The sequence below is a fragment of the Microcebus murinus genome, chromosome 4 (assembly GCF_040939455.1).
Source record: "Microcebus murinus isolate Inina chromosome 4, M.murinus_Inina_mat1.0, whole genome shotgun sequence".
NCBI classification, from domain to species: domain Eukaryota; kingdom Metazoa; phylum Chordata; class Mammalia; order Primates; family Cheirogaleidae; genus Microcebus; species Microcebus murinus.
The window spans coordinates 108,845,823-108,873,644 of NC_134107.1; the positions used below are offsets into that span (position 1 = coordinate 108,845,823).

Genomic DNA, 27,822 nt, shown 5'->3' on the forward strand with positions numbered 1-27,822 from the left:
TAAATTAATAAATGAGAATAAGGCAGGGCTGAAGAGGATTAGGACTGTTAAAAACCATATTTGACTTTTAATTTCAAAAGCAACTTAAATACAGTTAAATTAAACAGACCAGGTGCAGCTGCCTGGGCACCACCCTCACCCCAGTCTCTGTCCTCAGAACTCCTGTCTGCCCCTGGCCTCTCACTCCTGTGTGCTGGGGCTTGCCATGGAGGGGGTAGGGCACAGACGGGGCTTGGAAAACAACGCTTCATGGACCCAATTCTGATTTATAACAAACTCATTCCCAACAAAGATGAAGGCTGCAGTCCACCAGGGTTATACTTATAAATAAATATACATGCAGCTAAAGGAGGATATTAGGTGAAAATAACTGACCTAGCATCTGCCAAAAAAGGTCCCCATTTTATTGTTCATTATCGATTTCCTGAAAATAAGCCCTGGGTTTTTGGCTAAGAAGGTGGCCTCAGACCAGCCAAGCTGACCTTGGCATTCAGGGCTGGTTTCAGTGAGTGAGGCATAGAGTGCCCAGACATAATTCACTCATCTGATGGATGCCCCGTGCCTACCTCCCCCCTTCTCTCCCGTGCCACCCCACTTGACTCCAAGGGGCCGATTTCCAAAGTGACATCCAAAGTGTAAGAGGTTGGGGAAAACGTCCTGCAAGGTGGCTCAGGGATCTGCTTCCATCAGATGCTTTCTCGAGTACTGTGGAAGGTTAAATCCATTTGAAAATAGGCAACCAATGCTATACTCTGTATGTTAGGTCTCTGGACTGAGTTCCACCCTCCCACCCTGCAGTGGGTTCTGAATGGTCCTCAGATGTGTCCTGTGAGTTTAATGGAGGGGGGGCTGTTAGCAGTTAAAAAATAAACACCTTTGCAGTAGGCTCAGGCCCTTTCCTTTTCCTCCACTAGGAGAAAAATTGTGCTTCCAACTTGCAGGAGTATGAGCAAGATCACCATCAGAGGGCCCGTCCTGGTCAGAGAGCCAGGGACCTCCCGGTGGCCAGGGAGGCTCAGGGAGACACTCTTCCCTGGGGGGAGGGCAGCAGCTCGTGGCACACTGTTCTTTCTTTGGGCTGGGGACGGGGCAGCGGGACATGAGGCTGCCAGCTCTGCATGCTCCCAACTTAGGGAGAAGTGAGATTTTCTTTCCCTTTTTGTGTTTAAAATAGAATGATTTCCAAAGCAGTGTGTGCTCAGGTCTCCTTTCCCCTCAGTGTCAGCTAATCCCCGCCGCTCTCCCTCAGTCCCTCTGCTACGCCAAGGCCCATTCCTCCTTAGCCCAGGGACAGAAAGGAGTTGGGGGTTGCCCTGGCCTCCCTCCTCTTTCCAGGCTGGAGGAGAACTCCCTTCCCCTGCCACTAGCCCATCCAGTCCTGAGGTCTGTGGTTCTCAAAAGCTGCGGGAGGAGGGCGCCTCTCCTCCCCGGGCCAGTCCAGGCGAGGGCCCTGCAGCCCAGCTGGCGGCGAGGAGGCAGTGTGTGGACAGTGGGGTCACATGGTTCTTAGTCCAGGTCAGGCAGTGACCTGTGCTGCTCTAGGGCCCACCTCCTGGCCAGTGCTGGAGGAGAAGGCGGAGGGAAGTGGGGCCAGAGGAAGGGACTCCGCTCCCGCCACAGCCTGAGGTATAGGGGACGCCTGTTGGCAGGCCCAGGCCCCCACGCAGGGCTGGTGCCTGCTGGGATCAAGACAGCCTATGCTCTGTAAACATGAACCAGAGGAGAGCCAGAGAGGTATGTCTGATTTGGGAGCAGCTCTTGGGAAGAGCAGGTGCTGAGGAGGGGTGCGGGGCATTCGCGATGCCCGGGGGCTTCTCCTGGTCTTCAGAATTGCCTGGCGGGGTGTCCTGTGTGGTCGAGCTGGCCCGGGAGCAGAGAGCTGGGGAGGGCCACGCTCCACTTGACTCGGGGTCTTCTGGCCCCTCCCAGCCCCACGCCACTCCAGGCAGGCATGGGCGCCACGGCGACTGCTCCTGCAGCCCTGTTGGTGCAGGACGCTCCCGGGAGGCACCCTGGGGCGCCGGCTTAGTGGCAGCTGCACCCCACTAGCCCTCGGGTCTCTCGGGCCTGGTCACGTTGGACGGAGAGAACAGGCCTTGGATTTCTGTGCTTAAATTCTCTGTCTTTTGTCCTGGCAACAGGCTGGGCTCTCTTGCAAGCCCCAGAATAGAAAAGAGGGTGATGGTGATTCCTTAGTGTCTGCCTTGGAGGGACCATCGCCGTGGGGAGAGGATGGAAGGCCGAGAACAGGGTCAGAGGAGGAGGCTCCTGTGAGGGAGAGGAGGAGTGAGTAAGGGTGGGGCTGGGGAGGGAGCGGCCTGCCTGGCCAAGCCACTCTATCCTGAGTCCCTAACGGGCCACCAGGTGCCACAGAGCCTGGGCCCCACAGTCCTCTGTTAGACCTCTCTGGGGCAGGTGGGGAAGACCTTTCTGAGGCAGGTTCTTCCAGTGACTCCATGGGAGCAGGAGGCAGGGAACGGAATGAGGACCGTCCTGCTGCGCTCTAAGTGGCACGGCCAAGGCAATTTTTTAAGTTCAGGGAGACAAATAGGTAGAGTGGCACCCTGCAGTTTCCTGTGGTTGCTTAGCTCCAGGGCCAGAGGACAGAGGTCTGTCCATGGTCTGAGCTCCCACCTGTGTCTGGCTAACCTAGAGTAGGCAGTCAGGAGTAGGAGGTGCTTTTAAAAGGCAGGATAAGATCACAGAAAAGCCCCTCAAAAATTCTGGCTTTGCCAGTCACCCAGCATAATTCACTTGTGCCAGTGTGTCACCTTGGAAAAGTCCTTTAGCTTTTCTGAACATCATTTTTTTATCCCTGAAGCACAGATAGGCCCCGTGGCCCACTTCCTCAGGGGGCTTTAAGGAAGCAAAGAAAAGTAGCAACACTTATATGGGACTTATTATGTGTCACAGACTGTTCTTGGTGCCCTCAACAACCCACTTTCCAGCTGAAGAAACTGAGGCACAGAGAAGTAAAGCACAAATGGCAGGAGGTGCAGGCCTGGGAGCTGAAGTGGCTCCCGGCCCGGGTTCTCACCCTGAGCTGTGCCCACTGTGGAGGGCCGCGCTTGCAGGTGTGGAGCCGTGAGCTGGGTGTCCTTGTCCTGGCCGGCAACAAGCAGGGCCAAGGGGAAAGTGGCACCTCAGGAGGCTCGACTGGGCAAGTGGGCCTACACAGCAGCCCCTGCAGTGGCACGGGCGTCTCGGCCAGCACGACAGCAGTGCTGACATAGCGCAAGCAAGGCGGACAGCGATGCTTTCTGAAGTGGCTGGTGGCAGAGGACCCAGCCGTGTGAGTGAAGGTGGCACCTGAGGACGTTCAGTGGGCACAACGGGAAGGGGACCTTGGCTATGCCTCTTCTACTTTTGCCCACATTTGCCCTGTCCTCCCAGAATTAAAGACCAAGAGGAGAAGCCTCTAGAGATTGTGCTGCAGCCAACGTGGTATCGCCCTGCCCAGTTCCCAGCCCCCTGGTCCCCGTACCTGCATCCGAGGCTCAGATCTCCACCGAGGGGTCGGTGAAGCCCTTCTTCCCCTCATTCACCAGCACGGGCTTCTCTGTCCGTGTGTGCCATACCAGGATCTGTGATCAGGGACACAAAACAAAGTGGAGCAGGTCCCTTGCCCTGCCACCTCCCTGCTCCCTCCCCACCCTGCAAGTATTTCTCCTGCTCCTCCCTCTCTGCCCATGTTCCACCAAGCTTTCGTCAATTGTTCTTTATTTCTACCCACTCCTTGGTTCCTGCTTTTTGTGCACATGGTGCATTCAAAATACCTGTTGGGAATGGGAAGTCAAGAGTGACAGTAAATAGACAAGTCTCAGGATTTCCCAAGTGTGTGTGCATAAATATGTGTGTGCCCACGTGTGGTGTGTGCCTGTGTCCAGCAGGGGGCGCGGAGCACCGCTCGCTTAAGGAGGCTGTGACTCCCTGATGGCTATCTCTGCTGCCCTCCCTGACTTGGGGAGGGAGTGGTTCAGAAAAGCAAGGCTATCTCTAGATAGGCCTCTAGGCCTCTAGGCCTCTATTTCCTTTCCCTTGATCTGTTGGGAGGCTCTGGTTTGACACAGAAACGCTTGCATCCCTGTCAGCGGTTCTGCATAGGGTCTTACCTTGGTGCAGTTGGCTGCCTTGGGCTCCAGGTCATTGAGGGTGACAAGTTCTCGAAGGAGGCTGCTTTCCTGGTAGCCTCCCTTCACGCCACGCAGCTTGAAGTAGGCCTGGCTTCGCTGCAGAATGAGCCGCAGGTTGACCGCAAATCCAGCCATGTCTATTGCAAATGGTCGGTGGGGGTCGAACACTGTCTTCCAGCCGACCACCTTCCCTGCCGCATTCACCCGCGGGGCCTCGTACCGCAGGCCACCGACAAAGGCCACGGGCCACACGGACACCCTTCTGGTGCTGCGCATCTGCAAGTGGGGATCTAGCATCAGGACACCAGGCCTGCTGACAGGGAATGACGCCCGTGCCCATGGCCGGTGAAAGCAGTCCACGAACTCCATGGGGATGGGCCACCTGAAGCCATCCAGAGAGATGCCGCCCAGCCCTGCCCCAGGCACGACTCCATGATGGGCACCTGCAGAAGAGCCTGCTCCAGGCAAGACCAGACCTCTCAGAGCCGCAGGCCTTCACCTTCTCAACAGACCCTGCTGCTGTCCTCTCCCTTGCACAAAACCCATCTTCCCAGCCAGACTCCTCCCTCTCCCTCAGACCGACAGGGCCCATAAACCCCAGGGAAGCTGTTTCACCAGTGAGCATTCTGGCAGCCACACTGAACGCTCCCACAAAGCCCCCATTCGGGCGGTGCCCCTAAGGCCAGGACCACCGCTCCGCGCCAGACACCGCCGTCTTGCCCGTCCTGGCGGAGGACCGGCAACCTGCACTGAGCCTCTGCTCCCTGTCCTTGGCGCTCCGCGGTCTGCCCCGCCCCCAGCCTGGCAAGTCCCGCCCGGTTCCCTCCCGGATGAGTGTCCCTGCCGCCGCGAGGCCCTGCCCAGGAAGCCGCCCGCGCCTCTGCCCCCGCGACAGAGGCCCCGCACCTCCTCGAAGAGCTCCAGACTGTAGGTGTTGTCGTCGTCGGCGAAGTACACCACGCCGGGCTGGCTGGAGTTGCGCGGGAAGGTCTCGCGCAGCCAGCGCAGGGCCAGGTTGCGCTGCATGGTGCCCCGCGGGATGCGCGGGTCGCGGGCGTCGCCGCGCAGCTTGTAGTTGCGGGGCGTCTCCACGTGCAGGTGCGTGTAGTTGAGGCCGGTGTCGCGCAGCAGGCGCGCCGTCAGTGGCGTGCGGCGCGGCGCGTCCTCCACGACCAGCCAGTGCAGGTTGGGCACGTGCAGCAGCGTGTTGGCCATGCGCGTCAGCTCGGCCTTCTGCACCGGGCGGCTGTAGGTGGGCGTCACCACGTGGATGGTGGGCAGAGTGTCCGACCACGGCGGGGGCCGCGTGTACACGTACTCGGTGCGCACCACCTCCACGATGTCGCGGTCGGACATGCAGTACTCCCTAGGGTCCGCGCCCAGCGGTGCGTCGCGCCGGGGGTCACTGCCTTCATCTGCAGAGTTGGGAGGTGGGCGCGTGAGGACCGGAGCGCCTGCCTGCCTCTGGCCCGAGATGCAGGGCTCAAGGCCACCCACCCTGTCAAGATCATCTCCTGCCCCTTTGCGGAAGGGCTTCAGGCCCCCGCCTCCTCCCCTACCCTGTTAGCGCTAAGGTTGAAATCTGCATCCCTGGAAGTCTCATAGGGATTTGCCTCGTTCTCACAGGGATGACACAGAAATACCTCTAATTTGTCATACAGAAAAATAACATTTGCAGCCCTGTACTTATTCGAGTGCAGCTGGCCATATTCCAAGATTGCACCCTCAGTTCCTGAATGTATCTGTGTTTTACATGGCAAAGCGTCTGAGAATCCGTAGCACCCTAGGGCCTTCCTCATCTGGCCAGGGCTGAGCACGCCGCTGTGCACGGGCCGGGCTAGCACCGCACAGCAGCACCGCACGCTGCGCCATGTCCCAGTGCCCGAGGGCAGGGTTGGTGTGTTGTGGCTGCAGCACACTGTGGACTTCGAAGGAGCCTCAGAGGCTGGCTTGCCCTAGATTTTCACAAGCCTTTAGTCAAGTGTGGCCCTTCCCCTCCTGGCCTTATGTAATCAAGTCTTTGAATCTTGGTGCAGAACTTCGTATTTAACTGCTGCATTTCATTCCAGTGGGTTTTGCCATAGTTGTGAGTTCCTCCTCTCCTTTCTGTCTGAAAGACTCATGCACCAATGATGGTCTGGCCCCCGCTGCCCTACCTCAGTGGAGGGTGGCAGTGGTCAGAGGACAGAGCTGGACATTTACATGCTTTTAGGCTCAGACCCTGCCCAGTTCTGTCATTGCTGACTATATGCCTTTGAGCAAGTTGCGAAGCTTCTGGTGCTTTGATTTCAACGACAGCAGAGATAACAGTCTACCTTATCGAGCTGTTATGTGGATTAATGAGTTGATACCCATCAAGGGTCAGGGCACTACTAGACACAGCTATGGTCACTTCCTCATGTGTGGAAGGGCAGTGACCAGCCCCACTTCCTCATGGCTTCTGGCAGTTATGAAACGATGAAATGGGCAAGTCACATGACAGAGTAGGAGCATGGTCCCAGGGAGGATGCACCAGCCCCTCTGTTTCCTCTCTCTGTCCCAGCACTGTCATTAGCAGCATGCGGGTGTGTGGGGTGCTTGTGTGAGGCACCTGCAGTTGAACTCAGAGGAAGACAAGGCTAATGGCACAGCATGACACATGGCAATAGCTGGGGGCCAGTGACCCAGGCCCCAGACAGGATGCTGGGATGGGAAGGGGACCAGCACAAATGCAGCTGATTAAAGGGGATTATTTGAAGGAGCTTTAGGTCAAACTGTGCGAAGAGAGCAGGGCTGAAGAAAGAGGGGCAGGTGTCAGGATTCTGACTCGAATGTAAGTTTTAATTTACCCTGCAGTCAGTAAGGTTTTGGAAACCAAGGCCTGGGGAGGAGATTTAGAGTCATTTTCCCCAAGCTCTCTTCCACCCAAATCATCCCAAGTGCGTGGGAGACCTGTGCTCTGGGAAAGTTCCCCACATACCAGAACTCAGCCTCGGCCTGAGCTCTGCCCTTCCCACTGGCTTCAGGACTTCTGCACCTTTGAGTCATACCGGCCTCCTGGTGACCCTAACTTCGCTTAATGACAGCTTTCATTCTGTCCCTCTTGGCGCACTCTGGAGGGACAGAACGCCAAGTCCCTATCCTTAGGCACTACCATCAGTGCTTAGCAAAACAGCCTGATGTCTTCAAAGTTAGAACTCTGCCAAGAATGCAATCGACACACTATCATGTCACTTTATGTATAGTAGTTCTAACCCCTCCAAAATGATGTAGGATAACAATGATTCTAAACTGAGAGGTGTCAAAGAGAGGTATTGGAGTTGGAAGGATTCTGTCAGGAGAGAGGCCCCAAGTGCCCAGCGTTAGGGAGTGAGCATGAAGCCATCGTGAGCTTGACCCTTCCTCATGGAAACTTCTGGAACTGCTAGGGGTTTTCGGGACCTGACATTTGACTGTATGGAGCAGCACAGCTTCAGGCGACAATCTTAGGACACTGCCTACATCTTGGGGTTACAGGCCACTGTGTATTCCCAGGTGCCACCCCACCTCTCGCTGGGATGGGTCTGGGAGCCTTCCTGTGTTGTCACTCTCCCTGTGATATGTGTGATGCCATGCACATCACAGTGGGAGAATGTCTGCTTGAAAGTGTCGAATCTGTGCATGTGTGGGGTGGGGGCAGGGGCAGAAGACAGCATGAGACCAAGAGCCAAGGACTGAGCAGTAGCCAGCTGTGGGGCACATGGAAGGCTGGGGGTATAGGGAGCTTTGTGTGAGAGGGACAGCAACTTCAGAACTCGAGCTGGGAGAAGGTGGCTCTATCCCCACTAGTTCTTCTTGGAACTCTCTCTTTCTAGCCCTATTTCCACCAGGTAGGACTAGACCAAGGTTTCTTAAGCAGGAAAAGAGGAGCAAACAATATGCTCTCCTAGAAAGGCTTTAAAATGCAATACAGGTCAGAAATCCTATCCTACTCCCAGCCAATGCTAGGTGGTTGCATGTCTTGCACATCATGAGATTGGATGCAAAGTTGTGCATGTGTGTCTCTATACGTGTGTGCACTAATTCTGTTTGTTTTTAAATTTTTTTCTGTATTTTATGACACTATAACATCTTGGGGCCCTGCAGACCTGGGGAGGGACTGCCCCTCCTAGGGCTAGCTAATTCCTAGAGATAGTAAACAACTTGCCTGCAAACATACCTTTCACACACAACCTAACCCATCCGGAGCCCACACCCCACCACCTCCTTTGTGGACCTCTCACACCCAAGCCAATAAAGCGCCCTGCCCTAAATCACCCACGGCCAGGTACCCCACAGTAAGAAAACATCTGTGTACCCTACATCACACCAAAATTATTCAAACTAATTTTGAGCCTGCTCAGCTGCTTATTGTGCCTTACTGTTTCCTTCCTTCGAACACCACACCTGTGGCTTTGCCCATGCCTGCCTCCCACTCCTTCCACCTCCTGACTGACTCAGTCTTCCCCATGTGGCCCCAGGTGGCATGGCGTGCCCCTCCTCCTGGGCATCTCTTCAGCAGTGCATGTGGCAGCTTCAGCAGACTCCCAGAGGGGCCCAAGACTCCACAAAGGGCAAGATCATGGCCTTGGTGACCCTATGGTTTCTCCCTGCTGTTTGGTGAGCAAGAACAAGAACCCTGCACGTTAGCTGTGGCCACTGTCGTTACTGAAGCCCGGCTAGGGGTGCGCAGGCGGCTCACCCTTGTGTACAGCGAGCAGGGGTGCGAGGGTGCTCTGGTGCCACACGGTGATGAGCAGCGTCCAGGGCAGCACGATGAGGACGATCGCAAGGATGTCCCGTCTCTTCGGCATCTCCAAGGCTGGCTGCGCCCACGGCTCCTCATTACCTGAGTGGCGGTAAGGTCAGGAGAGGGGCGGCCACGGGGGCGGTGGCAGCACAGGGGAGAAAAGAACAGGCATGGGCCGGGCTGGCCAGGCAGGGGGACAACAGAGAAGCCGAATGTTGGCTAGCAGGTCTTACCAGCGCTCACAACCCACCCATTGCGGAAGCAGGTTTGGAGAGTCCGGCCCGAATGGAGTCTGAGAAGCGGTGGCTGTCTGGGGCGGGGTCAGGAACCCTGGGAGGTGGACACCTGCAAGAGAGAGCAGAAGAGGATAGCCAGAGACCTGGGCATGGGGACGGACGCCCAGCAGGCTGGCCCTGCGCTGGGACGTGCAGTGTTGGGTTTCACAATGGAGCCTCAACTGTCCGTCTCCCAGGTGGAATGGCATCTGTCCTTCTCATGGGCACAGGGACATGGCACAGCTCCATGTATGAGGGTCAGTAGGGTGCTGGGGTCAAAGGCACAGACCCTGGAGACACCTGGCTTCAACTCTGCCACCCACAGGCTTTAGACCTTTGCTCAGTTATGTCAACCCTCTGTGCCTCAGTTTTCTCATCTATAAAATGGATGAGATAATTTCTATAAAATTTCTCATCTATAAAATCTGTGCCTACCTAGCTCACAGGCTGGTCTCTAAATTAAATGAGGTACACCACAAGGCCCTCAAATGTTAGCTGCTAGGTTGTCAAAATATTTGGACCCACATGGTTATCTTCAAAGCCTGGATAAAAGGGCTAGAATTCAGGGGAGTCTTCTGTGGACAGAGGGAAGACGTGTGAAGGATGGGCCTGGGGAAGAAACGCCATGAATGCTTTCCTTCTCCAGCATCCACAGGAAATTACTGTGTGGCACAGCTCTGTGCAGAATGGAGTGCCAGGGGCTGGGCCGGGCCAGCCCGTCCAAGCAGAAGACGCGGTCCCAGTGGGGGCCACCGCATCCTAGGGAGATGGCTCTCAAAAATGAAAACAGGGCCCCCAGCTGAGCAGGGGGAGAAGTTTCCTCTCAGTCCTGCAGAGGGTCCACTGGCAGTGTCCCCTTGGGGACCTGTTCTTTCATGTGACAAGGACAATTGGTGCAGAGACCTGGAGAACACCTTGGAAACTGTCACATCTTCTCCTCCTTCCTTTTTGCCTCCGAGCCAAGTGCTGTGCAAGACACAGCTGGAGGTGGAGGGAGGGAGGCCAGCCCTGGCCAGCCCTTGGTGAGCCCACTGCCCCCAGGGCCCAGCACTGTGCAGGGACACACCCTCGGAGGCCCCGCTCCAGCCCCAGCCAGCCTGTGCTCGCCATCTCTGGCGGAGTCCAGAGCCATGGCTGGGGAGGACTTTTGGCCCCTAGTTTTGGAAATAGTGTGCTTTCCTCTCCTTGTCGGGTCCTCTCTCTAGGTAGTTCTGACACCCTGGGGAGGCCCATTGAGGGCATTGTGGTCTCCTGGGACGGCCAGCATCCCCAGCCCAGCCCTTACCACCAAAGGCCCACTCTGTCCCCAGTGTCCCGCCCTCACTCCCTGGGGAATTGAAGCACCACTGGAGTTTAATGTCACAGGCAGGGACCAATGGTGTGGGCACATGTAGGCGGGGCCCTCACTCTCTCCCTGCGTGTACTCTGCCCCCTACAAACTCCTCCTCGTTGGTCCAGCAAGTGACAGAGCCAGCATCTCTCACCGGCTGGGTCTCATGTGAGAAGTGGAGTGACCTCATGCCCACGTGCCCCAGACCTAGCCCCTGTCCACCCACACTCAGGCCACCTGAGCTGCACAGGGCTCTGTGTCAAGGCCGCGTTTTGGCTGGCGTGATCTTAGGCCACATCTGATGAAGGATGGGGAGGCTAGGCTGGCCAGGGCTGCAGAGATGCCTGGGAAGAGTTCTGTGTTCTCAGAGACCCCTCAAGGAGCTTTCTCAGCTTTGGTGAGGGTTCCATTCTGGGAAGGAGAAAGCCCAGGAGAGAAGGCGAGCGCCGTGACAACTCGGTCCACCCAGGCACGCCCACGTGCTGAGCACGTTCCTGCCCTTTGTCCTGCACCTGCTTGGGCACCTGCCCATCTCCCATTTGTCCGTGTGGGCTGTAGATAACAGCAAACTGTCCTGCAATGCTCACGGTGTCCAAAGACGGTGCTGGACACGTCACATGCTGCCCCGTGCAGCGCTCGCAACAGCCCTGTGCGGCCGGGGCTAGCTACTGTGATCCCTGTTTCACAGCTGCACTCACAGAGGCCGGAGATGTGAGGAACTTGCCTAAGGAGCCAGAATGAAACCGAGGCCATATACACTGTCACCAGGAGTGTGGGATGACAGGTCCCAGGCCCCTAAGGCCCCAGAACCTGGGCCAGGTGCAGGTGGCCAGGGGACACATGCAGGCCAAATGCTTTCTCTGGCCGGGATTAGCACCACTTCAGAGCCACCCTCCTCTGCGACAGCTGCCTCCACTGCAGGGTCCCAGCACCTGCCCGGGGCTGCAGCAGGAAGGAGGGGCAGGAAGGAAAACGGGAAGGACGGAGGTGCGGGAGCAAGGGCACCATAGGGAGCGTTCTGATCCCATCCAGTCTTTTTGGTCAAAACATCCATGAGAGGAAAGGGAGGGGGGAAGAGGGAGAAAAGCTCTAAAAATAAACTTAGCAATAAACCCAGTTGTGCATTAATTACTCTGGAAGCCATTATGGCTTGAAAACCCCATAACTTTAATGGAGGCTATTATAAGCATAGTAGCAAAATCGAGGAGCTAATTACCAGGCGGTTATTAAGCAGAACACAGAGCGCCCCAGCCCTGGGGGGAGCCAGCTGGCCAGCAGGGAGCGGGGCGTGGGAACTGGTGCCTGGCCTGGGGGGTCTGGGGTGGGTGGTGGGGCGCACCGCCCCCCCCATCTGCAGCCAAGTCTGAGATGGGCTGCAAAGGTGACCAGTGTTGGTGACTCCACAGCCTGCGTCTGCCTCAGGGAGAGGCTTGGCCACACCCGAGAGAGCCCAGGAGACAAGAACCCAGGGGCAAGGGTGGGGGGAACGGGGTGCTGGAGGAAGAGTGGGAGGCTGGGAAGGGCGCTTCTGGGTGGGACAGGAAGAGGTGTGTGCAGCTGTGAATGAGCCGGACCCTAATGCTGTGGTCACGCCTGGCAGCCTGACACCTGGCACTCGGGGCTGTGACTGACCCGTCAGTGGCATGTCTCCCTCAGCAATGTGGAGCCACGAGGCCCCACCCCGTGCTCTCAGAGCCTCTGGTGGACAGAGACAGGCCGCACCGCGGGCGGGACGTGCACCGCCCCACGGAGGGCGATCACTGCACGGGCCGCAGAAGCAGGGTCAGTGCGCGGACGTCAGAGGGCGGCAGCCTGCCTTGTCCTGGTCCTCATCTTTGAAGTGTGGAGGCCAGGTTGGAAGAGCACTAATGAATTTCCAGTGCTGCTACTGTAGCAGCTTGAGTTTTGGACAGTCAGGGCTGCGTGAGGACGAAGAAATGCCCGACCTGAGAGAGGTGGGGCTCAGGTGACATCAAGGGCCAGCGTCACACTGCCCGTGAAACGGAGCCGTGACTAGGGGTCAAGAGGCCGTGGAGGTTGGCCTTGTCTGGGAAGACCTCTCTGCAGGAATTTGAGGGTTTCAGGGTGTCATGGGCTGTGAATGAGACCAGGTGCCTGGGACTCGGGCGGAAGGCTCTGACAGGCCCAGGCTGGGGCGGAGCACGGGTGGAGTGGCCGGGCCCGGGAAAGCCAGGCTTGTGCGAGGATCCTCCAAGGCTGGCCAATTCTCAACGCACAGAGAGGCTTTCCGCTGAGCCTGTGGGTGTTCAAGCCTCATCAGTGCCCAAGGCCACAAAGAGGGGGCTTATTTGATTTCAGTCCACAAATATTAATTGAGCGTTTGTGGTGGGCAAGGCACTGCGTTAGATTCCCAGCAATGTGGGAGAGGAAGCTCTCCCAGCCCGGAGGGAGGAGTGGCTTCACGCGCCCCCTCCAGGCACTGATGTACAGAATGTGCCCGCGATGGTGTGTGCACACGCCTGTGACAGAGATCGGGTGCAAACAAGCTCAGGAACCATCCGAGCCACTCCTCTCTGGAGGATAATAAAAGCTTTTTACCCAGTAAGACTGGGAACAGTAGTTAACTGATTAGTCAAAAAAGTCCCTTACGGTGAAGAACCTTTCAAAATGACACATACACGCGGCACGCATTATAACGTGAGTAACTTCTGAAGAGCCAGTTGTTCAATAGATGATGCGTCCCCACAATTACACATTCCATGGACATTTTCCCAGCATCCAGCTCCCCACTGCTGGCCCCCCTTATCTTCGCAGGGCCGGAGGTCTGCGCTGACCTTCTGACATCGGCCTCACGCAGCACGCCGCCTGCGAGCTCCAGTTTTCACTTCTTTAGAGTGATTTGAGAGCCGAAGGGCATCTGCTGAGCAATCTGACGAGTGCAGTACCCTTTAGAATTCTTACGACTTTTCCCCGCCAATCTCCACCTAATCCAGAGGACTTCTTTCCAGATTCGTCTTACGAAATTTTCAAAGAAGCAACACTTATTTCAACACACGATTTCAGCAGTTTGCGTGTGATTCCATGCCGACGTTTGCAAGCAGGCTGGGAGCTGACGCCGCTGACTCTGGGGAGCAGGCCCGGCGGTGCGGGCAGAGGGCGCCCAGCATCACACAGGCTCTGGTCAGTGCTCCCGACCAGAGGGAGAACACCAGGCTGTCTGCTGAGTGGATCGAGGACAGGCTGGGTAAGAAAGCTTCTGCTGTTCATGCCTGGTAGCCTGAATGCCCCAAAGAGGGAGGCACAGACCTTGTCCCACAGATCCGCAAGAGCCCCTAATGGGATCAAGGGATTAGTATTGATTCTGCAGGCGCTGCTCAAAGCCCAGTGCCCAGAGCTCGTCAGCGCCCAGTCGGGTCAATCCATACCTCATTAACTTAGCCCCGGCCCTCCAGCCCAGACCGCTGCCACCCGGGCCCACCACAGCCTTGCTGCGGGGCAGGACACAGGCGTGGACCTTGTGCACACACTGGCCCCCGGAGCACACGGGGTGTCCAGGGAGCCACTCTGCTCAGGCCTCTTAATCCTCTTCCTCTGCCCTTGCTCCTGCTCCCCAACCAGGCTGGGGGGGGCCCTATAGCAGATTCCACTCTGAATCCTGCATCGAACCAGTAAGATGCCCTTTCCTGCACAGCCAGGCCTCTGATCTCCGCAGCAGCCCGTGAGGTAGGCAGGGAGGTCTCATCCCCATTTTGCATGTGAGGACACTGAGGCTCAGACAGGCTGTGTGATGGGCCCAGCGTCACAGCATGAGATGCCAGCAAAGCTGCTCAAACTCAGGCCTTGGACCCTGGATCCACTGTGCCTCCCATGCCCACATGGCTGCCTCCTGCAGACCCAGTGCTTGCCTCCCAGCCATCCTGGCCCACCCTTGTGCTCACCCACTGGGCACTTCAGCTCCAGGGCCAGAGCTGCCTGGCCTTCCTGGGTGGCTCCTGCACTGCCCACCTCCTTGGTCAGGCCATGTGCCCCCAGGAAGGGGCTCCCCGTATCCTGCCGTCATGGTGCAGCATGGAGCAGGAGAGGAGGGCGAGGCCCAGCATGTGCAGATCCTGCTGCAAGCCTGGCTCACTGCTGGCTCACAATTGTGGGTACTTCTGATAGAAAGGGCAGTGTGGATTCCAGGTCTTACATCAACTTGTTCCTTCCTAATTGGAAAAACCAAGCCAAGGACTCAGGCGGAAGACGTACTTATTCAGTTTGCACTTGGCATAAGGAATACTTTAATGTTGCAGACCCCACCCCCAGGCTGCAGAATGGTACTGGTCCGTGGCCAGTTAGGAATTGGGCTGCATAGCAGGAGGTGAGCAGCATGCAAGTGAAGCTTCATCTGTATTTACAGCCGCTCCCCATGGCTCACATCGCCGCCTGAGCTCCGCCTCCTGTCAGATCAGCAGCGACATTAGTCTCCCAGGAGCGCGAACCCTACAGTAAACTGCACGTGGAGGGATCCAGGTTGCGGCGCCTTGAGAGTCGAATGCCTGATGGTCTGAGGGGGAGCTGAGGTGGTGTTGCCAGCGCTGGGGAGCAGCTGCAAACGCAGATTATCATTCGCAGAGAGGTTTGACTGCATAGTAAATGTAATGCGCTTGAGTCACCTGGGAACCGCCCCCAGCCCCTCCCTGGTCCATGGAAAAATTGTCTTCCATGAAACTGGTCCCTGGTGTCAGAAGGGTTGGGGACCTCTGCTTTAACACTTTGGTTTGCCTCCAGCATCAGAAATGTAACTCATCAATTTTTTTTTTTTAGGTAATTCCTTCGTTTTTCTTTTTGTTTTTCAGAAATAGCCCTTGATTTAGTTTAGTACTCTGTAAGCGACAGTCCATTCTGGTTCACTGCAGGAATCTGAACAGAATAGCATATTGGCCCCAGCTGGTTTCTCAGATGTTCCCTGAATCATGCAGCTGGTGGTCTCCAGGCAGAAGTTCATCCTCCTACCCCAGAGCCCCCATGGAGGAGGCCCTGAGAGTGAGAATCAGGTGCTTCATTGTGGTGACACCATGTGCTACTTGCTGTCCGCTGTGGCAGGCGCAGGTGGGGCACCAGTGCACACGGGACCCACTGCGTGGCTCTTCAGGAGCAAGGAGAGCTGGGGAGGGACTGGCAACCAGGCAGGTGGCTAGCTGGAGGACACACACCCGAGGGTGCGCTGTGCGCAGTTGGACAATGGCTGGCTGGGCTTGTGGAGGACCCCAAGGGAGAAGCCGTCCTGCATCAGGTCATGATGGGTGCTGCTCCATGGCTGAGTGCAGGAAGGGATTAAGCAGGAATGTGCTGGCCACTGAAGGGACAGTGGTGGAACAGCCATGCCTACTTGACACCTTGCTGCATGATGGGGACCTACTGAGGGTCATGCCTGTCTGCGGGGCTTGCGAGACTGGGGAGCAGTCCCTGCAAAGAGTCCTGCAGCCCAGCCTGGGGCCCGCAGAGAGGTTTGGTCTTGGAAGTCGCTGCCTCCCCTACCTCCTCTGCCCTCCTTCCTTGCTATCTTTCCATCTGTGCCCTAGGCCCATTCCGAACACCAGGCCAGCTTTCAGAAGGGAACATCGCTACTCTCAGGACAGGTGTGTTCATTTTCTATTGCTTTCTAACAAATTGCCACATTCTTAGCCGCTTAGAATAGCACTCATTTGCCCTCTGCAGTTCCTATGGGGCAGGAGTCCAGGGTCTCATGAGGCTGCACAGAATTGGCTGGGCTGTGTTCTCATCTGGGGGATTGACTGGAGAGGACCCAGGCTCACTCGGGTTGCCGGCAGAATCTGTTCCTCTGCAGAGCTGAGGGCTGTGGCTTCTTGCTGCCTGTTGGTTGGGGGTTGCCTCAGCTCCTAGGGGCTGCTTGCAGAGCCTTGCCACATGGCTGTCCCCAACTTGCTTCATCAAGCCAGCAAGGAGGGAATCTAGAGCCAGTCTGGTAACAGACAGAGTCTTACATAACACAGCATAATCGTAGGAGTGATGACCCATGGCTTTTGCCACGTTATGTTGGTTGGAGGCTAGTCATGGTGCCATGCACACTCCAGGGAAGGTTACACAAAGGTGTGAACACTGGATGTCAGGACTGTGGGGGGCACCTGAGAGTCTGTCCCCATACCAAGGCAGATGGGCCACATCTGGCCCTCAGCTTCTGCCTAGCTCCAGGATCCTGAGGGTGACAGTGGGGCCAAGCCGAAGTCACAGCCTCCTGCCACCTCCCTCCTGCCCTTTTACTCTCCACTGTCCTGGAAGAACATGCTGGGCCCCGGGGTCTGACAGCTTCTCACCCTCTGCTAGGCTCTCCTCTGCTGTGTGACTTTGGCAAGGTGAGCTCTCTGGGCCTTGGCTTTTCCATCTGTAAAATGGGAATAAAAATAGTGCTTTCTCCCACTAGCTTGTTAGGATAATTAGGAAAAAATCAGTGTAAACTAATCGGCACAGGTGCCAATAAAGAGAAGCTGCTATAATTGTCAACCTCACAGCCTGGTAGCCTGGGATGGGTCTGCTTGGCCTTGCTCCCCCGACTGCTGCAAGCCACAGCCCCTGACAGCCCCACGTCCCCTTGAAAGCAGAGGCAGTGGAGAAGAGAGGGCTGGGATAGTCAGAAGGACAGCTCCTTCCTTTGACTTCTCTTGGCCTCAGTTTCCCCATCTTCAACATGGAGCTGCTATGTCCCTTTTGTTGTCTGGTATGTCCTACCATGACCTTGAAGACAACACATCTAAGAGCCAACCAGTACCCTTCTTCCCAGAGCAGCCCCCACCCCGGCCTCCTTTCTGTCATCATCTCAGTGGCCAACGTGGACCCGGGCTCTCCCTTCTCCCTGCATCAGCTGGGCCTCGGCTCCTTCGATGGCTGCCCCAGGCCCGGGCTCCGTCTCTCGACACTGGTCCAGGTCAGATGTCTGCCTGCAGTGGTTCCTCATGTGATCTCTCTGGCGCCTGCCTTCCCTCCTCAATTCAGAATCCATATCACCACGACCACCACACGGACTCGATCCTGCTCAGAATCCTGTTCCCCTGCTCACTGTGACTCAGCCTGGCATCCAGGGCTTGCTGCCCCCTGCCACACCCCCAGCCCTGCATGCCCTCCTGTTTCCTTATCACCCTCTGCCCTCCACAATCTCCGCCCTCTCCGTTCCGGCACGGCTCCCTTCTCCTCACCTTGCAGAGAGGGGCCTGCCAGGGCCCGTGCCAGGGAGTAATGCCTCATTCCCACCCAGACCCAGGGAGAGAGGTTTTTAATTGTGTCAAGATGCCTAAAGAGCAAGCCAGGCCTGGCCCATGCAGACAGGCTTCCACGTCATTTCCTTCCAGCTGTCAACCTGCTTCCTCGCCGTGGCTTCTGAGCCCCACCTGCTCCTCCGGGCCAGGACTTGGCCATGCCCTGGCATGTGTGGGAGCTTGTACCCAGGCCTGAGTGGCTGTCACGGGGCCAGGTCTGTGGAAGTCAGAGCATCAGTTTGGTCACTGTGCCCTACTCCCTCTGATCACCGCCCTCTTGAATCTGGCAGTCTGGAGGATGTAGTCTGGCAAAGGCAATGCAGGCACCTGTTCCCCCAGCCTCCCACATGTGCTGTTTGGAATTCAACTCAGGAAAATGGCTGGGGTTGAGTGTTCCATTCTGACAACTCACCGAGGCCATCCTGGCAAACCACAGAGCCTCCCCACCCTGGGTGACTTCACAGGGAAGCTGGCCCGCTTCTGGACACACATGTGCACGTACTTGTGCTCAAGGTCAGCACCCCATTGAATGATCGCACATGTGTTCATGGGTGCGTGTATGCATGCCCTCAACCGGGTTTGGGTTATTGCTCCTGAGCCCTGTGGGCAAATCCCGTGATTTGGTCTCTGTTCAAATAAAAGATTATCTCATGTGCCCTTGGCACCCAGCAGCCTCCAGTCCCGCAATATCGATGGGATGACGCAAGAGGCCAACGCACTGTCTCTGCTGAGCTGAGCTTGCGGGGGCAGCGGCTCTCAAAACTCCTGGGAACACACTGGCTCACACTCACAGTGATGTGTGGCTTCCAAAATGATTTCACACCGCCTATCTCATTAATGATTAAACTCTTGTTCTTGTGTTACAGATGAAGAAACTGAGGCATGAGGTGGTTGAGTGAGTGTCCCAGGTGTCCTTGGTCCACTTAGAAAGCAGCACAGCCACACCCCTGTGCTCCTCTGGGCAGCGGTGGCCACACAGGGCCCTGGCTGTGCTCTGTCCCACCTCTCTGGGCTGAGGGATGCTGCTGTCCCTGTCCTGGGGCACTCTCCTGCCTGTGGGCTTTTGCTAGCAGGGTGAGGCCAGTGGGGCAGGAGAGGGCTCAGCAAATTCTGCTACCAGACCAGCAGCAGGGGTGGGTGGGGCAAGACATAGAAGCTGCTGCTGTCAACTAAACAGCACAGCAAGGGTGGCCTGGCCCCTCCCTCTGCCAGGCTGCTCCACAGTGGCAGAGAACAGTCCAGAATCCAGCAAGACTCTGATAACCCTAGAATCTCGGTGCTCTGGTCAGCACCCACGGCATCGGGCAGCTTTTCTAGCAGATTCCTCCTTCCCCAGGACGAATCGGTGCAGGGGCTTGGACCCCCTGGAAAGCAGGCACGCCGGCATGCGTGATATGCGTGACAGACACGGTGGCCTGGGGAGGGCAGACAGACCGCATATGGGGAGTCTGGTGCCCTGCCCCTCACAGGCCTGGCACAATCTACAGAGCACTGGCACCTGTACTTTCCCGCTGCAGCCGCAGGGAAGCTCCCTTAAGTGGGCACTGCTTCTGCCACCCAGGGAAACTGAGATTCGGAACTGAAAGGCCATGCTACGTTGGACAGCAGGGCTGTCCTGGGGCTCTGACACTGATGATTGCTGCTTTCCTCCCCAAGCCATGCACAGGTTGGTTCTGTGTCCCTGCCAAGCACTCAGGGAAGGACTGGGGATTCTAGACGGTCACATGTCCCCTTTTCTCGTCTCCTGCTTCCAGAGCTGTCAGAGCAGCTAGGGTCCAGGGCCAGCTTGCACCGGGCACTGCCACTTCCTGCCTCTTCTCCACTGGATGCAGTCTCAGGCTCCTGGAAAACTTAACTCTCACCAACTCCCACCTCCCTCTTTCTGCCTGCCTGCCCCTAAAGTCCTTCCCCTGGGGCGTCAGCCAGCCAACCCTACCGCCAGGACAAGAAACAGTTACCTGTTTGGGGGGGCCTGGGTGGGAGCACAGCCCTAGAGCGCCTGAGAGCCGGGTGGGCAGCGTGTGTCCCCAGCACAGCAGCTGTGGACGTGATGAATGGAGGGCTCCTAAATCTCAGTCCTCCGACGGCAGATTATGCTGACACTATCTATACGTTTCCCGGGGCCGTTTATTACACAGTGAGTAGCAGGGTGGCTATGGATCACCGGTCGATTGCCCAGATGGAGCCAGAACGTCACAAAGGCACATGCTTAAGGCATGCTTGTCACAGATTTCTCTCCCAGGGTCCCAGGAAGGGCAGGGCTTGGGTTGCAGGCACCCCCCCCCCCGGGTCTGTACGGCCACTTGGGAAGCGTGTTCTCTCCCTCAAGGTCCCTCTGCCTGCTGGGGAAGGGAATGTCATCCTGGGGCTTCACCCATGGGCCTGAGGATGCTCGGGTAGCACTGGACAGAGGAAGGTGGCACCCAGAGGCCTGACCGGACACCCTATGAGGGAGGCTCCTTCCTTCTCTGCTCCTGCACCCCGAGCTCAGACATGCTCTGAGTGGAAGGGCAAGGGGAGAGCACTCAGCACTTTCTGCTCCACAGCCTGGCACCAAAGAACCTGTCAACTGGATGCAAGGGCAAGGAAAATGTGGCACACACCTGCAGTGGAATATTCCTCAGCCTTGCAAAGGACGGAAATCCACCTGGATGAACCTGGAGGACATTATGCTAAGTGAGAGGAGCCACACACAAAAGGACAGACACTGTGGGGTTCCATTACACGAGGCATCTAGAATAGCCAAATTCACAGAGGCAGGAAGCAGAACACTGGTTCCCGGGCTGGGATGAGGGCAAAGTGGGAGGTGTTTAAATGGCGCAGAGTTTTCGGCTGGCAAGATGACAAGATCTGGAGATCTGTCTCACAACAACGCGGACACCCTCACCACCTCTGACTGTACACTTAGAAACGGTCAAGGTGGTACATTTTACGTTATGTGTTTTTTACCACAATAAAAAACAGCCTGCTGTTCATGGAGAAGGTCAGGTCAGGTGCTGTCCGTGAGCACAGGGCCCGCCCGCTGGGGGGGATCCGGGGCTTTCCTGCCGTGTGGGGCTGGGTTGGCACCTGTGTGTGGTCACAGGTGGCCGCTGCGTGCACCTTCCAGGCACTGTCATTTGGAGTGACAGGGACAAGGCATGCTGGGGGAAGCCCCCACAGACGTTCGAGGGGTGCTGCGGGGAAGAACGTGCGCCCCTCGCCCACGGCAGCCCGCAGCCATCTCCCCCGTCAGGCCCGGGAGCGGCGAGGCAGACAGCGGCTGGGACGCTTGTTCTGAGAGGTAGATTTATATGTGGGAGAAGAAGTTAATATCGACAAGTGATGAGTTAGGAGAGCAATACTTCAGCTTAAGTTCAGAAACTCTCTGACAGAGAAAGAAAATAACATGCCCAGAGGCTGTACGTCAACCTAAGCAGGCTGGCGAGGCGAGGCCCTGCCAAGATGGTCAGTCGTGGTGTGGGCGCCGGCTGGCGGGCGCCCTGGCCTCTGTGGGCTCGGAGGCCCCCGGCCCCCCAGTGCAACCGGGTCTGTGGATGAAAGGAAGGCCAGGGAGGGAGAGATGGGGAACCGGTGGGAGTGGTGGGAACTGAACATACGCCCGCAGCCCCTCAACAGGGCCAGTGGGGCTGAGCTACTCCACTAACCGGGCAGGGGCCCAGCCCTGACAGCGCTGGAACCGGTTCTTACCTTCAAGGGTGTCGGGACCGTGGGATGGGGATGTGGCTGAGGGCGGCCCCTGGATTTCCTCAGGCTTATGAACGTACCTCCGAGGGGACGCCCACTCAGCTGTGGGAACCCAGAGGGATTCAGGTCTGGGCTAAGTAGGAGCCAGGCAGCCTCAGAACCCAAGTCTTAAGCCACTCAGAGTCCCTGACAGCTCACCCCGCCTAGTTATTTTCAGGCCAACCTTATTCCTCTGGTCAGAGTGTGCATGGACACAGGACAGCAGGCTAATGATTCACTGATTTAATTAAAGTTTGTATGTATTTTTAATTCATCGCCTGTGGCCTCAAGGATCTGACCTTCCCAAGGGCCCTGTCAGAGATAGTTTAGGTTGGCCGTCCGGGCCCAGCTGTCTGAGAGAGGAGAGAAGGCTGTCCCCTCCTGGGTGAAGGCCCCTGCCCAGGGGAGGTGGCTCCTGCTGGCCCTGCACATCTCTGTCTGCCAAGAGGACAGGCGTCTCGCCAGAGAGGGGCTCGGGGTGCTGGGTCATAGTCTAGGAGGCACTAAATCGCTGTGCAGCCTCAGACAGCAGTGGGCTGCTCTGGGCCTCTGTTCCCTCAACTGTGAAAAGAAGGGTGTCGCCCAGAGTCACAGAGTCCTACTTCTGGGAGAAGCCACGCAGGCCAGATAGTCTGGGGCATCGTCCCTAGTCTGCGGCTGATGATGGCAAATTCCTGCTCCTCAGACAGTCCCCTCTACACTTCTGCCCCCCACAGCCTAGCAGGCCCCTCGCTTTCACCTCTCTCTCCTGGGCGCTTTTCCTAGAGCTTCTGGAGGCAAGTGGTGTGATTTCCCAGTGAGGTCCAGGCCCCTCCTGTCTTAGATGAGGAAACTGAGTCACATGGAGTCCGCCACACAGTGAGCTGCCCCCCCCCACCCAGTTGCACCTGGGTCTCCCGTCAGCAATGTCAGCTAACCCTGGGGTCCTGCAGGCCCAGGGCCTCCTCCCCCTGCTTCCCTCCACTGAGCCCGGGGCATAGCCTCCCGGCTTTCTGCCTCTAGACCAGGAAGGATGAGCCCAGGCAAGGGCCCCTCACATCCCTACGCCATCCTTCTCTGCACCATGCCGGCCATGGCTGGCGGGTGCTTCTTTTGCTGTTTTTACTTTGAACGCATGAGGGCTTAGCAGGTGCTTTTTGCTGAGAGTAGTCCCAATAAGACAGAATTTGTTACTCCCACCTCCCCAAACCACCAGACCCTCCTCACCTGGCAGCATCCATGCACAAATGAGGGTACATTCCTCATCTTATTCTATCTCACAGTTATTATCTGGCCACATTCCCATCACAGGTGAGGAAACTGACGCTCACAGGAAGGGTCAGAAAGGTAAGCAAGGTCATGTGCTGATAAATGAGTATTAAACAGAATTGTTAAATGAAGCTTTTGATTTTCAAATAAAAAATAAAGAAGCACTTACTACTGCATGCTCTGAGTGATGAGCATGATTATCTGTAATGACTCATTTCCTCCTCACAAACATTCCATTATTATCCTCATTTTAGAAATGAGAAATCTGAGGCACAGAGAGGTTAAGTAACGTCCCAGGGCCACACAGCTAGTAAACAGCAGAGCCAGAATCTCAGTCCAGCCAGTCTGGCCCCGCGGCCATGCACTTAACCACCCTGCCAAACCATCTGTGCAGAGTCAGGTCTAAACAGCTCTGTCCACTAGAACTTTCTGTGCTGCTGAGAATGTTCTGTGCCTGTGCTGTCCAAGATGGTAGCCACCAGCCAGATGTGGCTAAGAAGCACTTGAGATGTGGCTGGTGTGACTGAGGATGGGAGGAGAGCAGCTCCCACACCCAGGGCTGGGCTCTGGTTTCTTAACAACGGCCACATGAATAGCCAGAGTCTTGAGCGTAAAGAGAAACTCATGGCATCACAAGCTGGGTGGCCCACCTGCCCTAGAAAGAAGGAAGCAAGATGGGCAGAGGTGAAGGAGCAGACCTGCCCCGCAGAGCCAGCCAGGGAGGACAGGCAGAGCCAGGTCCCCCACTCCAGACCCCCACGGCCTGCCTTCATGTCTCTGCTCTCTCTCCGCCCGCATCCCTCACCCCTCTCCTGCGTGTGAGCAGACAACCGGCTCACATTCCCCACATATATAGAGAGAGATCCTGCCCATGGCTCTGAACACTGAGCTGTGGAACCCACGGCCCCGTGGCAAGGTTAGTCCTCAAATCCGGTCAATTCCTGATCTAGACTTACACTCTCCACGTTTGGGCTTATGGGTGGCAAAGCCTTAATCCCCACCAGGCACTTGGCGCGGAGGCCGCCTCCTGCCCTGCTGTCAGCTGGTGTGTGCGCAGGGAGCGCAGACTCATTTTAATATTGGCTGGGGATAAACCTCATTAGAAAAGTAAATTTGCTATAGCTGCAAAAAAAAAAAAAAAAAAGCAACCCACACAACCCTTCCAAAGCTAAATAGAAAACACTAATTTTGGATTATTTGATTATTTGATGTGATTTGGTGCTTGATGTTCCCAACACCTGGTGCAGGGCCTGGAACACAGTAGGTGCTCAGTCAGTGCCGGTGCCAGTGAGCTGAATTTTGAGTGATCCCTGACTACCCTGTCTCCTTTCAGCATGGATTAGAAGAGGTCATGGATTTGAAGTTTGTAAGTTTCACAAATTTTTTTAGACATCCAATTGCTGATAAATTGGAGCAATTACATTTAACAATAATTAGACATGAAAATATTATTGTTGCTTGGCAAAGACAATATCAGAAACACTGAGGGGTGCTAATGAGGGGTGCTCTGGGTTCTCTGGGCCTGGTTAAGGAAGGGCCGGGCCCAGCCCAGGCCTGGAGGTATGGTGAATCAGGTGAGGGCAGGAGGTGGGACAGACTGCAGTGATTCCAATGGGATTGGCTCCAGTGCTGGCCTGGCCAGAGAATTGCTACTCCAAATTCTAGAGCCATCCAGATCCTAGAAGAAAAGGGGAAAGGGAGTAAATTAAATTAAATTAATCTAGCATTTCCTCTAAAAACCGTCTGGTGAGATAAGGGTTCCCCAATTTATAGACCTGCAGGAAACCAGGGCTCAGAGGACTCAGTTTTTCCCAAAGTCCACTAGACTGGCCATAGATGGAGCCAAGATGGGACCCCAGACAGTCTGGCTGAGGGCCTAGCCATCTGCCCCACTTCCATGTCCCCTTGCTGGTCTTCTGTAGGGACCCCAAAGGTCTTGCCTGGTGGCATGGGGAAAGGGTATCTAAAGAATTCTCTTCTTCCTTCTCCCCAAATGCCAGGTTTCCCCAGACCCCACACCCTTCCACGCTGCACAGCATTCCAGGCCCAGGAGGGAAGGGGCAGGGGCGAGAGATGGAGAGAGCCCTCAGTACTGGGAGATCGTGGAGCGCAAGGGGTGCCCTGAAGGTCCCTGCACAGTCTCCTGCTCCTGACCTCACAGCCTAGCCCCCCTTGCCTTTAAGCCTCCCTCTGAATGCCCTGCATTCATCAGAGCCATGGGAGGGAGCCTTCCCAGCAGAATGTCCACCTGTTTCACCGAGGGGCCTCCTGTAGGGCAGACGACTGCCCCAAATCACTGCTCTGCATGCCCTGACTGCTGTTCATGTGTCTCCCCCGTCATCTGCCTTTGTCCCTTGTCTCGCTCTGCCTCCTCCTTCGCTGTCTCAGGCTCTCTCAGATTCCTTCTCCTCCTGGATCCCTGTCTTTCCTGCCCTCCACTTCTCAGCAGAGAGGCGTGCTCAGGCATCTCTTCCAGCCACACTGGGCCACCATGCTCATCTCCCCAGAGCCTGGGCTTCTGGTCAGTGCATGCTCCTTCATGTCCCACACTTGCAAAGCTCCCGGCCTGCCTCATCACCATGTGTGCCACAACCAGGGAAAGTGCAAGTGACTGGGTCCCCTCACCCCCAAGAAACAACTGTGAGAAAACCCAGGTCTCTCCAGAAGCCCAAATGGGAAACTGGGCTAGCCCCAAGGCATTTTCCTCTGAAGCCTCGGTCTCTGCCCTGGGCTCCAATCCTGTTCCTGAAGCTGCCCCCAGCACCCATGGCCCAGTTATTTACCTGCCCCATGGAGCAGGGGGGACAGTTAGTACCTGCTCACCCAGAAACATATGTGCACATTTTCAACCCAGCACATGTGAGCTCCTAGCATGCCCGAACCTGGAGTGATTCTCAAGCATCTAAGGATCAGGTACAGAAATAGGAGAAGCAGCCACTGGCTCCAGTGCTGAATGGGGCACAAATATATTAACTGTCCCTGTTCCATTAGCCTTAGCAAGCATTTTTTACTTCCATCAAAAGGGGCAGTGGGAAAATGTCATGCAGGTCCAGAATCTTTGGGAATCTTCCCACAGACTAGGCAGAGTGGGAAGTCTCCTTGAGGGACTCGTGGGGAATGGTCTTCCTTCCATGTGTTTGAGACTTGCTCCAGTAAGGCTGATAATGGGAATAGGCTAAGCAGGTTCTGGGAGGAAACCTCTCAGTCTCTGTAGTGGATACTGGCAGAGGTAGGGGGTAGAAGACACAGAAGACATGTCTTAGAAAACCCTAGAACAGCCACCCTGTGCAGCAGCATGCCCCCATGACCCAGTAACTTAGGAAGCTGTGTGCCTCCCATTGCCACACAAACACACACAGTAGGTTCACGGTTCTATGCACTAGAACATCACAGCCCATCACTTTAAACAGTGCATGGCCACACAACCCTAGCTCAGGGCTCCACTGAGTACCCCGCCCACACTGTTACCCATGCAGATAGAGCAACCTCCACCAGCATGGGGCTGGCAACTGCCAGCAAAAGGTCCCCTTCAGAGTCTGCAGTAGAAATGTCTGGAGTCCCTGAGCTCCAGCTTCTACAAGAAGCCATCCAGCTGGTGCATGCCTGAGACCAGGCCTGGCCAGAGGGCAGGGATGGGAATGGAGGATGTCAAGCCCCCCTGCGTGTGTAAGGGAGGACGATGGTGTTGGTCTCTTAGCTGTTTGATAGGAGGCTTTCACCCCCTTTCCCTGGCACTGCGGGATCTGGTGGCTTCCTTCTTTCTTCGTTCCTGCTTCAACTCTAAGCTTCCTTTTTTAAAGTTGTATGTTCTGACTTCTGACTTCGGAAGGATCAGGACCTCAGGCCTGAGTTCAGATGCAGCCTGGAGGGTGATGAACTGGTCATGCCTCCTTCCTCCTTGCTACAATGAAGGTCCCAAGGACCCTTTGCAGCCCTTGCCTCCTCTGGGCCCCTCTGCCTGCCCCGCAGAGCTGGGGCTCCCTGAAGAGAGTTAACTTGGCAGAGCCCAGGAGCTGCAGGTCAGATGGCGATGGCTGTTGGGGGACAGGGGCGGCGCAGGGGTGCGGGGCACCAGGAACCACCTGCTGAGGTAGCCAGGGACCGCCAGCTAAAAGCCCAGGGCCAATTATTAGAAGCTGCTAAGAACCAGCTCTTCCCTTACCCCCATCCGAGGAGGGCAAGCAGTGCCCAGGTTTTGTTCCGCAGCCCTTGGGAGGCAGCGCCCCCAGCCCGGCTCGGTTCTCGGCCCCCTTTCCAGCTGCCCCCACTGCGCGCACAGCACACACACACACCACGCGCGCGCCCGGGAGGACATGGCGTGGGTACTGATGGGGACGCATAAAGGAGCTCTGTGCGCGGCGCGGCGCCCGCGGGGGGCGCGGGGCGCGGGGAGCACTGACCTGCGGCAACGAGTCCGGATAGTCCCCGGCGCGGTCCATCGCGGGCGGCGGCCCCTACGCCCCGGCCCCAGCGCCCCCAGGCTGCAGCCCCGGGCCGCGCGCGCCTCCCTCCCCGGGTGCTCTTGGGCTCCGGGCCCTCAGCGGCCACTTCATAGCCGCGGGGTCCGCTCGCCCGCCGGCCAGCAGCCCCGCCCGGCCCCGCCGCCCGGCCCGGCTCCTTCTGGGCGCAGCGAGGCGGCGGCCGAAGCCTGGAAGCGCGCGGGAGGGCGCAGGCGGGGAGGCGCGGGGAGGGGGCGGGGAGCGGGAGAGGGAGGCGGGGGGCGGGAGGGGGAGGCGCAGGGGGCTGCGGGGGAGGCGCGGGGCGGCCGGGGCGCGCGGTCGGAGCGGAGCCGACCGGGCCGGCGCAGAGTCCCCTCGGCCACGGCTGGTGCGCCGGTGCCGCGGCGGCTGTGACAGCGCTCCTGCCCCGCCCCCACCCCGGCTTCGCGCCCCCGCCCCCGCCCCCGAGCGAGCGCGAGCTGCCGGCGGGACCCGCACCGCTAATGGTCTGTACCAAGCTCGCCGGCTGCGGCGGGGGCGCGAGGAGGGAGCGGGCGAGCAGACCCCCCCGGATTGGTATCACCCCCAGCCTCCAACCCCCAACACACACCCTCCCCAGGGGAGGAGGCTGCAGCTTCAGGCGCTGGACCAGGGGCTGAGGGCGGGGGCCGAACGCAAAGGCCTTGGCTCGGTAGAGTTAAAGCTCTCCC

The 27,822-nt window shown here is 57.2% G+C and overlaps 1 protein-coding gene across 2 annotated transcripts; it reads right to left on the reverse strand.

The window, feature by feature from the left end:
• Positions 1-42: 42 nt before the first annotated feature.
• B3GAT1 (beta-1,3-glucuronyltransferase 1) lies at positions 43-27,522 on the reverse strand. 2 transcript variants are annotated; one of them, XM_012739621.3, is made up of 7 exons: positions 27,074-27,522; positions 9,131-9,225; positions 8,833-8,979; positions 5,040-5,548; positions 4,113-4,409; positions 3,485-3,584; positions 43-2,268 (listed from the first exon to the last, which is right to left on the reverse strand). In XM_012739621.3, the coding sequence occupies exons 2-6, from the start codon at positions 9,132-9,134 to the stop codon at positions 3,498-3,500; spliced, it is 1,044 nt and encodes a 347-aa protein (XP_012595075.1). In that variant the 5' UTR covers positions 9,135-9,225; positions 27,074-27,522; the 3' UTR covers positions 43-2,268; positions 3,485-3,497. The 2 variants fall into 2 exon arrangements, with proteins under 2 accessions (XP_012595075.1, XP_012595076.1); XM_012739622.3 differs by having other exon boundaries at positions 9,114-9,225; positions 27,074-27,186.
• Positions 27,523-27,822: the final 300 nt, after the last annotated feature.

Bases quoted from the DNA above. Each gene is read 5' to 3' on its own strand.
- B3GAT1 (XM_012739621.3), bottom strand. The intron at 4,410-5,039 runs GTGCGGGGCCTC...CCCCACTTGCAG, and splicing joins GTCTGGAGCTCTTCGAGGAG to ATGCGCAGCACCAGAAGGGT. The intron at 3,585-4,112 runs GTAAGACCCTAT...CCCTGATCACAG, and splicing joins AGGCAGCCAACTGCACCAAG to ATCCTGGTATGGCACACACG.